General features: G+C 37.4%; 2 protein-coding genes across 3 annotated transcripts in view; both read left to right on the forward strand.

The window, feature by feature from the left end:
• Positions 1 to 10130, forward strand: part of LOC134667309 (ubiquitin carboxyl-terminal hydrolase 4) — a 358087-nt gene extending 347957 nt beyond the window's left edge. The window contains exon 15 of the transcript XR_010098622.1: positions 10121 to 10130. The gene's annotated coding sequence lies outside the window, so the exon portion shown is untranslated. The remainder of the gene's footprint in view (positions 1 to 10120) is intronic.
• Positions 1 to 14078, forward strand: part of LOC134667321 (uncharacterized) — a 53462-nt gene that overhangs the window by 24464 nt on the left and 14920 nt on the right. For both annotated transcript variants that reach the window (XM_063524667.1, XM_063524668.1), the window contains exons 2-3: positions 1845 to 1979; positions 12429 to 12543. In XM_063524667.1, the coding sequence (XP_063380737.1) occupies positions 1928 to 1979; positions 12429 to 12543 (167 nt within the window). In that variant the 5' untranslated portion in view covers positions 1845 to 1927. The remainder of the gene's footprint in view (positions 1 to 1844; positions 1980 to 12428; positions 12544 to 14078) is intronic.

A 14078-nucleotide genomic window follows, 5' to 3' on the forward strand; every position in this document is an offset into this window, starting at 1 on the left:
TATAACTATGTTACGTCATATAATTATATCCCTAGGGTTATAACTATATAACGGCTTTATCTATCTTACTGCGACATAACCAAAAAGTAGAGCGTCATCTTGCACACGCATCGCAATTCCCCACTCAACCTAGCTGTAATTATTAATAAGATCAACATTTGTAGTCATTGTAATTTATAACATCGCAGTAAACTCTCGTCTTATATTTGCTATCTTTTTGTTGGTGCTTCGGCACCACTCCTTGCATTTGCCATAATTTGACATTCCTTGACAATTCATTGGCATCCGCTATTGACATTCACTTTACAGTATGTATTCTCCCGGTCAGTGAGTCTAGTCGTCTAGTCACGATTTGATTTCGATACAAAATATTAGATAGTACACATAATACCTAGGTACTAAGCAGCTGGCTGGTATGTAATGCATGAAATTTAATTAAATTAGAAAGCTGTTTTTGTCGTCGAGTCTAGAATCGTCTGGAATCTGACCGTCACGTCCAACATGAGATTAAACCACATCGACTGGACAGGACCTAATCAAATAGATACCAATTAGATCGTGCCGCCCGCAATCCAAAGCGGTCACATCGCGCTATCGGAAAAGGATATTGCGGCGTTATTTTCAGTTGGTATAAATTCCGAAAGCTAGAAGCAAAAATGAAACATAGTAAGTTTTAAGTAAAAAATATATACCTAAATAAATAATAAGAGACAATAGATACGTTAAAAATACATAATTATTATTACCAAAAAATGTATACCGAAGTACATATTTGTAATACTAAAATATATTTTTAAGGAATGTATGATGTACAGTCAGTAGCAGAAGTTGCTAAGCGGCCGAGGTGTTCAATTCGAAACGGTCTTGAATATTGACGCGACTTTATTGTGAAGAGAATAAAAGCGCGTCAAGGTAATTTTGAACACCTCGCCCGGTTAATAACTTCTGCTGCTGACTGTACGATTATAAAATCCGGTACCTATTTAATGAAGTGAGGTCACTTTCACACTTTGAAGTAGATCAAGTCCGTATTGCAGTCAATTGCTCTAACATAAAAACTTACATTTAAATTTGATTAAATCTGTATTTGTGTACAAGTACTGAGTTAAGTACCTACAGAGAGTACTCACAAAACGAATTTAATCTGTCTCAACGGACAGCCGCTGCGGTCCGCTCGCCCGGCTGTCTCATCAAATAAAAGCATTCTTGCCAAAACTACAACAGCAGTGATATTGGGGCTGAAACGAAACTAACAATCCCACAATCCGGCTGCATTTCACAACTCGTACACAACATCCAGGCAGCGACTTATCTTCTGGTGTTTAAGTTTTTAGCGTTGTCTATTTGAACATGGCACGTGGCAGTGGTCTGTTGATTACTGCGGGAAGTTTCTCTAACATTCTTATCTAAATGAGTAAATTAACACATTTAATGAAGAGGACGCCCGGGACGCTGGATGCTGCCAAGTTTCATTTAGGATTCACTTACATGTAAACATGTTGTTCGACAATATTTACGACAACGTTTACTTGGCTTGCGCAGTTTAGAGAGAGCCCGGAAGACTTGCCCAGGTGGGAGACTTGAATAATTTTATTGAAAATGTGCCAAAATCAAATTATTCAATTTATCAGCACTCCAATATCACTTAACGATACCGACCCGGAAATGATACATGCGTGCTAAATAATCAATATAGTCATTTTGACATTTTACCTACTTATATAATCGTTCAAGTCTCCCACATGGGCAAGTCTCTCGAATTCATCATAATACATACGTAGGTAAATATAACAATTTAGATGTTTTATGAATATTGGCATGACGCTGTAATGTATGTTTTACAGGCAGGGGCAAGAAGTCGCGGCGTGCGCGTGCCATGGTCGCGCGGACGCGATGACGCGCACTGCCCGCGGCATGCCCCGCTGACATGGCATTCAGCCGCTTCGCGCTACTGACGTTGGCTACTCTTGCAGCTATCGGTAACCTTCTTTAGTCTCATTTACATATGTGTAGCTATTGACATAGATATCTAGGGTCTGGCTTTACGGGCAATAATAATGAGGCATGACAGGGGCCAGTACAGCGGTGTGAAACCGCTACAACGCGATTGAATGAGTTCGCATCATGCGCGCGATTGGTTGACGAGTTCGCATTACGAGCGCTATTGGCCGTAACTATTATGTTACACGATTGGCAGGAATTCGTGAGTAACATCGCTGAACAAGTGCCAGTTTTAGTGCTCCATTAGCCCGTCCTTAGATATTATACGTCAATGGTAGGTACTAACATATACGTTCCAAAATGATGATACGTTCCATAAGTTGGTACGACCTCTTCACTCTATTATGATTGCAGCGAAAGCTCACACAACACCCGGTCACCTTTTTGTAATAACTCTGCATTCTTTACAAGTCATCATCTCGGCATTGTACAGGGCGGCTATAATGGACTATGTGCGGCGGACATATTATAGAATGCATTTTGTCATTGTCCTGTAGTGCTTGTGACCTCTAGCGCTTTGGAATGCAATCACTCCGCTCAGCTATGAAGTAAATGGAAATAGGTATTTGGGTTTTCTTCTACTTTTAAAACTGATCTATAGTCTTGTCACCGTAGCTTGATGAGATCAGTTCTGGGGTGGTGTCGGCGTATGCAAGCATGATTAAATCGGTGCATGTGATGCAATGCATAATGTATGTTGATATCAATCAGTCGTTCTGCACTCATGCTATCATGTTCGATTCCATTGCTCTCGACCATCCCTAGTATAACTTGACCTCTATATAGACCACAACTAGGCGTAATCAGGGACGATACTTTAACTAGACTGTCTGAGGCTTTTTTAGAAAAGCGTTGGAAATGCAAGACCTGACTTTACCGCGTTAACGACTCTCATAGCTCTTTGTAACGCTCTTCAATCACTCACCGACACATACGAATGAAATGCGTTTCCGCGACTGCATTAAATCACATTCGCGGTACTAAATACGGTTCGGAACGGTTTTTACAGTTATGCCCATAACTTGGATATCGCGGTACTAAAGGTTCGGAACGGTTTTTACAGTTATGCCCATAACTTGGATATCGCGGTACTAAATACGGTTCGGAACGGTTTTTACAGTTATGCCCATAACTTGGATATCGCGGTACTAAATACGGTTCGGAACGGTTTTTACAGTTATGCCCATAACTTGGATATCGCGGTACTAAAGGTTCGGAACGGTTTTTACAGTTATGCCCATAACTTGGATATCGCGGTACTAAAGGTTCGGAACGGTTTTTACAGTTATGCCCATAACTAGGATATCGCGGTACTAAAGGTTCGGAACGGTTTTTACAGTTATGCCCATAACTTGGATATCGCGGTACTAAAGGTTCGGAACGGTTTTTACAGTTATGCCCATAACTTGGATATAGTTCGATATTTTTATAGACCTAAAAAATCCAAAAGCAAGATGCTTAACTTGCTAAGATGAAAATTAAATAAAATCGTGATTAATCCGATCCTACAACTATGTATTATCAATCGCTTTGAGTGTGACGTGATCAAGGTATCGAAGTTCTATATTGTTATCACATAGCTAGGTATCTAGTTTTTTATTTAGCGTTTTTATAAGGTATAAAACCAAACCAGTCCAGAAAAGAAACCTCCAATACCTGCAAATTTTTAAAAAACCGAGCAAGTGCGAGTCAGACTCACCCACCGAGGGTTCCGGACAAATATAACTTTTTTTTTAGATTTTTCCCTGTACAGGTACACTACAAAGTGTAAGGCGATATTACTTGCAAAGTTTCATAGTTCTAAGTCAACGGGAAGTAGTCTATAAATTTTGTTTCCCTTGAGGGTGTCGAAATATACGATTTTTGCGCCATAAACGTATCTTTTTGTACGTTAACTTAGAACTTAGTAGATTTTTTTACAGCTTCAAGAGACTCTAGACCTGAATATATGGTTTTAATTGAAACTCAAAACCTTCAGGCGTTCCCGAGATAAACGGTCTTGACAGACAAACGGATGGACGGACAGAAAAGTTATCATACAATAGTTCCGTCTTTTCCTTTTGTGGTACGGAACGGAACCCTAAAAATAACATTTGTACAAGGCAACGCTTCACTAATCACGTCGTATCCGATCAAAACGATCAATACATACCTACCTACTACGACCTATATTTACTAATCTTTCAGCTCTTACAGCGTCAAAAGTTTCATTTACATACCTATGTAAGATGGTATCAAAGAATATATACCCGTGTTAGGTACCCACCTAATGGAAATAAATAGATAATTTTAAAGCTCTCAGAGGGGTCATGGATACTGGATAGTCCCACTAATCAAACATTCCCATTGCATTTAATTAGTGGTTCGCTTCCTGTAGCATGGCATCGATTTAAATACTTCTCAATTGCAAATTAGTTCCAGTACCTATTAGTACTTGCCGATTAATTTAGCTCCGTATGTAGTTAATCTAATCCTTAAAATCAAGTGCATATTCAAACGAGATCCAAGATTGAGTTTAAACTGTCGTGAATCGTATTAACATTAAGCTAATTTTGCGGTTTAACTCTGATATCAATTAAATTCAATTAACTATGATATCAATTGAATCAATAAACTACCCAAATGCTTATTTAGTTACAGTTTAATTTGAGAAACTCAATAAGAAAACGTAAACACGGAAAGATAACATAGGTAATTCCTAATTATTGTAAGGCGATTAAATACATTCATTGCTAAAAACCTGATCAATAAAATACAAAACCTTACAAAATTCAACTGTTAACCATAATGAATTAACTTTTCGTTAACACAAACTTAATATCAACAAAATCATTGCTTAAGAACCTAAATGTCTCTATTTTCTAGCAATAAAAGCGTGTGTCGCGCGAGTGACTCACGTGAGTTAAACCGTAGATAAAATCCAATTGATAAATATTCATTACCGTCAAGAGAAGTTAGTTACTCCAGAGCTACTCTTCTAAACTAGTTTTCCGGTATTGTTCGGATTCAGACTACATCAGTACAATATTAGTGTTGCAGCATTGTACCTACCCTTATATTACTGCCACAAATATCATAATTAGGGCATCAACATCGATTTTGTCATTTGCTGCAGTAATGCAGCCGACTGCATTGCTAAAGGAAACATCAAAACAATACTTTTAACGAACAATTTATACAAGGCCCGACGGTGAAGCGTAAGCGTCGAGGCTTACGAAGGCCGAGCTCCGAAGGCCCAAAGCGTCACACGAGAGGGGAAGTTGGAGCTTAAACACGACCCATAGTAAAAGTGTCTTGACAAGCTCACGTCGGGCCTTTGTATAAAATTTTAGGTAGCCTTCAATAATGCAGTTGGCAGCATTACTACAGTAATGCTGGTTTAGTCTGAATCCGAACTGTACCTTAAACACAGTGTTCACTTACCGACAGTGTAATAAATTCCAATTATTTCGTGTAGATGAACATTAAGTGCTGAGTATATTTCCAAAAGAACTTTCAGAAAACTAGATTGTTATAAAGAAGTTTTAACGAAGAATTTATTATGAAGCAGTATTATAAGAATGTAATTTAAGGGAACAGCTTTGGGATGTAACTCCTCAGTAATTGCAAGAGTCTGTGGGTCTAGTTATTTGCATTTACTACACTAACTGCACAAATTTGTTTTTAAAATAATTGAGGAGCCCTATTTCCTCCTAGGATAGGTACCAAAATAACTTAACACGAACGAATCCTCGAGACTAGTGTTACTTGATCTCAACAACCATAACAACTATGCATTATCGATACACATCGGTAACTCGTGGCATTTAGGTAGCACTTAAAGATTTATTCTTAATTATTATTTCGGGTAATTAGTTAATAATATTAAACAAAGTTAAAATAGTTATTTGTTTTACAAAAGGGCAAAGTTGTTGTTTAACCGCTCGTGTTAATATTGATACCCGAGCAAGCGAAAGATTCCAAAATTGAACCACGAGCGTAGCGAGTGGTTCGAAAAATGGAATCTTGAGCGTTGCGAGGGTTTCAAAGCACGAGGGTTAAACAAAATTTACCCCCGAGTGAAACACAAATTTTTTCACCACACCTACCCGAAGCAAAATATTAAATGTAAAATATCAAACAAAATCAAACCAAATCAAATCCAAATGAATGTTATTAAATATTTAAAATCATCCAAAATCATCATTTAATAGTCAATTCTACCAGCAAACATAAGAAAACAATTCAAAATTTGCATTTGATTACTTTGCCTCACATGTGGATAAAATGCAACTTTGCTATTCGTTTCCGAAGTGCAAAGTAAGCCTTTCCGAGCTGGTGTGGTGAAAATTAATAAACAACACAAATTCCTATATGAGTCGAGAAAAAGAAACCACTAAAAAGCGGCCAAGTGCGAGTCGGACTCGCCCATGAAGGATTCCGTAACAGCAAGTAACATAATAAAATTGCGGTTTACGGTTTATGACGTATTAAAAAAAACTACTTACCAAATCTTGTTCAAACCAATTTTCGGTGGAAGTTTGAATGGTAATCTACATCATATATTTTTTTTAGTTTTATCATTATCTTATTTTAGAAGTTACAGGGGGGGGGACACACATTTTACCACTTTGGAAGTGCAAACTATTCAGTTTAGAAGAAAATGATAGTAGAAACCTCAATATCATTTTTGAAGACCTATCCATAGATACCCCACACGTATAGTATGTATGTATGGGGAACCCTAAAAATTTAATGTTTTTTTTCTATTTTTGTATGAATATCTTAATGCGGTTCACAGAATACATCTACTTACCAAGTTTCAACAGTATAGTGCTTATAGTTTCGGAAAAAAGTGGCTGTGACATACGGACGGACAGACAGACAGACATGACGAATCTATAAGGGTTCCGTTTTTTGCCATTTGGCTACGGAACCCTAAAAAGGAATTAATTAAACTAATCTTTTAATTGCTACCTAAATGCCACGAGTTACCGATGTGTAATTATCAAAAACTATTGCTATATTGGGTTGCTGACGACGGTGTGGTAAACCTAGTGAATACATAATCTTGAGGTTCACCCGATACTGCAACGTCATCGATATAATGTAGCTCAGTAGTTCAAGTTTCGCGCTTGCCTTACATATAGTATAATTATATCCAAGTGTTCACAAGTTAAGTTAGTAATACTTGCCCACACTTAAGCGCATATTATGCACTGTGCTCAGTTTCGGCCCCGCACTCAAATTTGATCTGACGTCCAATAATAAAACTTTTTTTAACTACAACTGGCATTGTCTTAAACGTGAAACATGTCAATCAATATTCATCAAAAATTTCCTTTTTGAATGGCTACAACATTTAGGCCAAGCAATAAGAAGGTAATAGGTATAGAGGGAAATGCTAGGAACACAATTTTTGACTCCGTAACTTTGTTTGGACTAGCTAGGAGATGAACATATCAAAAGTCCCCGACCGTAGCCCCGGTGCTGGGGGGTAGAGGGGGGAAAGAAGGTCTAATTTTTCGGTTTTTCACTTATATCTTGGAAACTTTGCGTCTTAGCGACATGACTACTAAGACAAACCAAAAGCTGATAAAATTTGTTACAACTTTTATTCAGTCAAGTTTTTCGATATCTTGAATAGTTTTTGAGATATCCGCTCTTGAAAGTTTATTTAGGGCTTTCAATTTTATCTTGATTATCTACATTAGTGAAGCTGCTAGGCCGTGTTTGGTATCATTTTCGTATAAATCGGGCGTGCTGAATTCATTTTTGGTATCACATTGACACCATTCCTAGTAAAAAACATATAAACTTTAAACAAGTACCTTTTTTTTAAATTCCTCTTCCCGCTTAAACCGCTCAACCGATTTAATTGAAATTTGGTATACAGATTAGAGATGCACCGGATATCCGGTTACTATCCGGTATCCGGCCTATCCGGCCATTATTTTACTATCCTGTCGGATACCGGATAGTGATCTTCTATCCGGCCGGATACCGGATAGTAACATTGCTCGATTTCGGAGTAAACAAATGTCAAATTGGATTTAAGAAACAGACACGGTCATAATCGTACTTGTTTATTATTTTAAAACATTTTAATCATTGACTTGCACGCGCACGCACACTCATTTCGAACCTAAATGAGTCCGCGCGAACGTTTACTAGGAAACAGGTCAAACCTGCAGAATGCGCACCTGAAAAACCGATGTGTTCAGTGTTCAGGCCGGATATCCGGTATCCGGTATCCGGCCAAACAACTATCCGTTGCATCTCTAATACAGATATTTCAAGTCCCAAGACAGGATATAAGATACTTTTTATCTCAATAATCATCCTTTAAAGTTGTGAAATGGAGTATGGGGGGAATCAACTTCGTCGACGAAACTGAATTCCTGAGGTTAATACTGCTTAAAGTAACGTTTGAAATAATGTTTGGTATCATTTTCATCTAAATCACAGATGTATACCATCCTAAATTTCATCTAAACCGGTTACCATGCCACAGGCGGACCTACTAGAGGGGGTATTCTTTATATAATTAGGTTTTTTATTTTATAGGTAAGTTTTAGTATTAATTTTATTTTGTTTGTAGTTTTAGTTTATTTTAATAAGTTATTTTATATTCGATATGTTCATATTATTATTGAAAATAAAATATCTAAACCGGTTCAGCGGTTATTGACTCCCCATACAAACTTCCACCCCACTTTTCACACCCTCAAAAAATGCTTTTGGATATAAAAACTATCCCATGTCCTGTGTCAAGACTGAAACTATTTTTATACCAAATTTCAACGAAATTGGTTCAGCGGTTTAAGCGTGAAGAGGGATTTAAAAAAATATATTTTTTTAAATTTTGGTTTTACTTCGGAATAGTGTCAATGTGATACCATAAATGAATTCAGCACCCCCGATTTATACGAAAATGATACCTACCAAACATGGCCTAACAGCTTCACTGATGTAGATATCAAAATAAAATTAAAATCGCTAAATAAACTTTCAAGAGCGGGTATCTCAAAAACTATTCAAGATATCGAAAAACTTGACTGGATAAAACTTGTAACTTATTTTATCAGCTTTCGGTTTGTCTTAGTAGTCATGTCGCTAAGACGCAAAGTTTCCAAGATATTAATGAAAAACCGAAAAATTCGACCTTCTTACCCCCCTCTACCCCCCAGCACCGGGGCTACAGCCGGGGACTTTTGATATGTTCACCTCCTAACTAGTCCAAATAAAGTTACGGAGTCAAAAATTGTGTTCCTAGCATTTCCCTCTACAACGTTTTTTGAGCATTCATTTCCTGACCTAGTTACCGAGACAGGACGTTTAATGTTAAATGTTCCCGATATCACGCAATAAAGATACGAATAATCAATCTTCACTATCTCACTATTTTCGAAAAGCATAGGATACGGGATACGGGAGATAAACGACGTGATGGGCATTTTAGGTAAAAAGTGTATTTACTTTATTTCGACATACGAATCATACTATCAACTTTTGGGTTATAACTATTCAGAATCACGAGGACTACTACGTCTACTACCGATTAAATAAGGAAATAAAGTGTCCAAAAAAATTTACCGTTTTCAAATAAGTACATTTTTTATGGACCCTCACTAAAGTGACGCCTAAATTTTGTATGAAAATTGGGGAAACTTTTATTTATATTTTTGCCAATGCCAATTTCGTGACATTACTCATCATTGATCTCTTCAACTTTCTGTCACGTAGTCAATAGACATGAAAGTCCGCGAGCGACATTAACGTTGTTAAGAAAATAACCATACGTACCGTCGCGAATATGCCTCGAGATAATAGATGAAATAGATAGATTCATCTGGAAGGTGAATAAAAATAAATTAGAAGCTTGAAATATTTTAAATTCAAAAGTATTAAACCGTTAGTGGTGGCAGTAATTTAGTGCGATACCGGCGCTGTCCGGTCCACAGAGAATGCCTTTACTGCCACGGCTGGCGAGCGTCCGGCTTTACGGCTTTAGCCGCCTTTTCTCTTGCTCTTTTCAACCGAACTAAGAACATGTTCAGATTTTGAAATATAATATTGGGTACAAAAAATTATTGCGTCCCTTTCGAATCTTAGAAGAGCCGCAAACCAAAGTTTAAAGTGCAGTGAGGGTCCCACGATCAGGCAAGTGTGAATTAATAGTTTTACGATGCCGGTCGTGAGTTCGGTTGGCGGATACTATTGTGGCTGATATCAAATTAATATCATAATTTTGAAATCTGGCTGTCTCCTTGAGAATTTTTTGGTAAATGGAAATTTTATAATGGTTTTCGGTTTTTAACATTGCGAGATAAATTTGTCATTAAATTTTCTTTGTGTATTACTATACTTATAACGTTTATATAACTAACCTAACCTAACCCAACGCCACAGATTTTGCAAATATAATTCAAATATTTTACTTTGAATGATAAAACCACCTAACATGTCTAAATATAGTTCACACAAAACTACAAAATTGCTCATTCAAATTTACTCATTTCGTAAAAACGAAGTGTTGATTCCTTTATAAAGGAGACAGACGTGCTCTATTGAGACTAAAATGAAAACAATGGATAGTAGTCCAGCCGCATTGTTCCGCAGAAGTATCAGGAGCAGCACACCTTACAAAGCCAGGCATTGTGCGGCGAGCCTTGTCCTAATTCCCCTTCATTTCTTCATACAACAATATAATAATAGACGGGAAAGCGAAACAAGGAAAATTGACGTCAGGCACCTGGAGGAAAAAATTGCTTACATATGAACCCCTTGCTTTTTCGACGACTATGACGCTAAAAATACTTTTTGAATAAATCAAATGAAACTAACGAAGTAAAATACTTAAACTTAGTCTTCGTCATCACCAACTTCTATGTGATAAATAGTTTTAAACGCGGATAACTCTTCAATAACATTTTTTTTCTTATTTGTTGTTTGCTATTTTTATTGAAAAAGTTTGGCACTACGTTCGGAAACTTACAGTTCTGAACATATCCCACAAATCGCACGAACGGAAATAGTTTTACACCGAGTGACATGAATGAGTGTGAGTTATTTTATGTTGCTAATTAAATCCAAGCTACGTTGGAAGGACTGGCGACTGTCCTTTATATGCAAAACAGCCCCAACGTTACCCTATTATTTTTATACGTAAAGGCGCATGATGGGACATTGATTGCCTGAAGATAAAAATAACCTCCTATTATGAACAGGGCTCTGCTATTTATGTTAGACCCTGCAAAGGAATGTTATTTTTAAATGTGTGGCGTGTAATTTTAACGTAGGTATATATTGTGATGTGGAGACAGAAAGTTGCGCTGTATTTTTATACACAAGTATTTTTTGCAGTGCTGTTAATACACGTAGGTATTTTTTTAGGTATGCATAAGGCCATGACTGTTTGGTTCATTAGATTTAATTTTAGTGACCACAATGAAATTAAGATAACCAGTAATTTTTATATTGCAAAGTTTTTTTTTTGTGCGCTCAATATACCTAAAGCAGCAGTAAGTAGGTATCCAAAAGTCAATAGACATGAAACTTTGTTGTGATTGCAGCATAGGTGCACGACTGTCATAAAAATCAAGCTGTCTAGGAGCTTTAATCGAAAACGCTGCTTAATCCGTTGGAGTTATAACAACACAATGTATGGTGGAATTGTCTTTCTTTTATCGGTCTACAAGTCCGCGACGGTGTATGTCTATGTTTATCTTTTAAAGATAACTTACTATACCCATTCTTATCATCTACAATAAGATTTCATAGTATGTGGTTTTTGCAAAGCTATTTACACGAATACAGTATTAATAATTATCAAATTAAATACGTTAGTTATATTAAGCATTTCATACAAATTATAATGGTCCCTTACAAGTTACACCATACAATTTAAATGAATATCTCAGGAGTCATATAACTTGTATGAAATGTTAAAGACGCCATCCGATGTTAGTGCCAATTTTCACCATCTCATGCGCTGCGATCGCTTTACCTTACCCCTCCACGTACTTCGCACATAGCCAATAAGGCGCTACAAAGTAGCAGTTGTACTAACACAAAAACTTTTATCTTATACGGCTGCCATGTACCATATAAATTGTCTGGATTTTTCCAGCAACGTGAAATAAGTAGTCTGTATAGATTTTAGTACCCGGACAGCCGAAAAGTCTATCACCGTTAGGTTTGCTAAATTTTATTGTAGGTATGGGAAGTTTCATATTTCACTGCGTATCGATGTTGATCAGTCCGCCAATTGTCGTTGATGGAACTAGAGCTAAGACGTTTTTACGAGCGTAGGGTGTTGTGTGTCTTGTAATTTAACGCTAAATTAAAAATACCATTATTTTGTGAGCATTGGGTGTTGTGTATGCTATACTTACTCCATAAGTCAGACTTTCAGTTGACCAAGTGTTAAATTTTTGTGAGCGCAGGGTGTTGTGTGTGCGCGCCGCAGGGCAGCGCGCAAGGCGGTGTGCAAGGCGGCGCGCAGGTACCGCCGGGCGTGCCGCACTCCACCGCGCCGCCCGGCCACGGCGGCGTCCGCAGGTACGGTCACCGACATTTCATTTACCAGACTTTATATTATTAAGGACCACCCCACACTAGCATGTTTTGAGCGTCGGCGTCCAGTCAGCGCTATGGAAAATGCCATCGCTGCGTAACTGCGCCAACGTTGCGTCCAGCAGCAACAGCCATAAACTGGACGCCGAAGCTCGGGAGACGCTAGTGCGGGGTGGCCCTTGAACTCGGATATCTCAAAGCGACCGGAGTAAATTAAAGTAATTTCTGCTGTTATTAAAACGGTGATCAATATAAATCTTGCGCAAAGCTCTATTGATTTTAAAATACATCCCCGAACCTTAACTGCTTCATTCCTTGGTTTTTTAAAGTTACAGTCTGCATCAAGTTTGTAACTGCCAAAGAGGCAAAATATGTACAAACCTCTATTACCAAAAGTGCAAGGATTATGTTACCATATACTTGGCCAAATTAGTAGCCACTAATTTCTAGTTTAATGCTGACTGTTCAAAATATATGTATGTATAGATTTCGATGTCCCTTTAATAAAATGTGTTTCAACAGTCGTTCATTCCATAAACTGCATTGAGATAACAGAGTGAAATAGTTTAATTATAATACAGAGCTGTAGATGTACGATGAACGTCGATCAAATATAGGTGGTAGGGGAGACCGAGGTGAGTTGTGACAGAGGACAGTTGTGACATTGTCGATTTTTTGGAATCTATTAACTAAAAACTAGGTCGCAATAGCACGCGTTTGTTAGTTCAAGTTGCGAGCTAACAAACGCACACTGTTGCGTGCTCACTAACAGTTAATAGATTCCAAAAAATCGACAATGTCCCAACTGTCCTTTGTCACAACTCACCTCGGTCTCCTATAGCTATATGCAGCCAGCACCTCTGCATACATATTTGTATGAAGGTGTGCTGAACTAATATTCTTTGATGTTATCCATTATTTAAACGCTTATCTAAGACAACAGAAAAACAAACATACCTACTTTGATCGGGACATTGACAGCTTTAGTTTAACGTAGGCCTAGGGGCCCATTTTATAAAAATACGTTTAATTTTAGCTCTAATTATATCTCGTAATTAATTGGAATTTTACTGAAACTCAATTTGGATATAATAACACTGCATAACAATGCAGTGCCCTGGCAGGATTTGTGGTGGACGAGTTGTTTCTAGTTATAATATAAGACCTATTGTAAAACCTACAAGAGCAAAAAATAAATTAATTATAAACCGTTCCTAACATTCTAATTAATATGTGTGTTTTCTACATAAGTTCCTTTACGCAATTGAGGAACATTATTTCGACTACGACTATGTAACGGATATTTTTTAAACGGATCTTAAATCTCTAAAATTAAGACTAGGTTCCTACTTATTTTGTAAGTCACAGGAAGCACTTTGTAGTAAAACTCGTAAATCCGATAATCAATTTGTCACGAAGCATCTGAAAACTTTCCCATGCCTAAGCTGGCGAAAAGTTTTTAGCTATAGATATTCGGTTTTTGAATACACGAGTTACACTGCCAGTGGAAAACAATGTTG

The sequence above is a fragment of the Cydia fagiglandana genome, chromosome 9 (assembly GCF_963556715.1).
Source record: "Cydia fagiglandana chromosome 9, ilCydFagi1.1, whole genome shotgun sequence".
Lineage (NCBI taxonomy): Eukaryota > Metazoa > Arthropoda > Insecta > Lepidoptera > Tortricidae > Cydia > Cydia fagiglandana.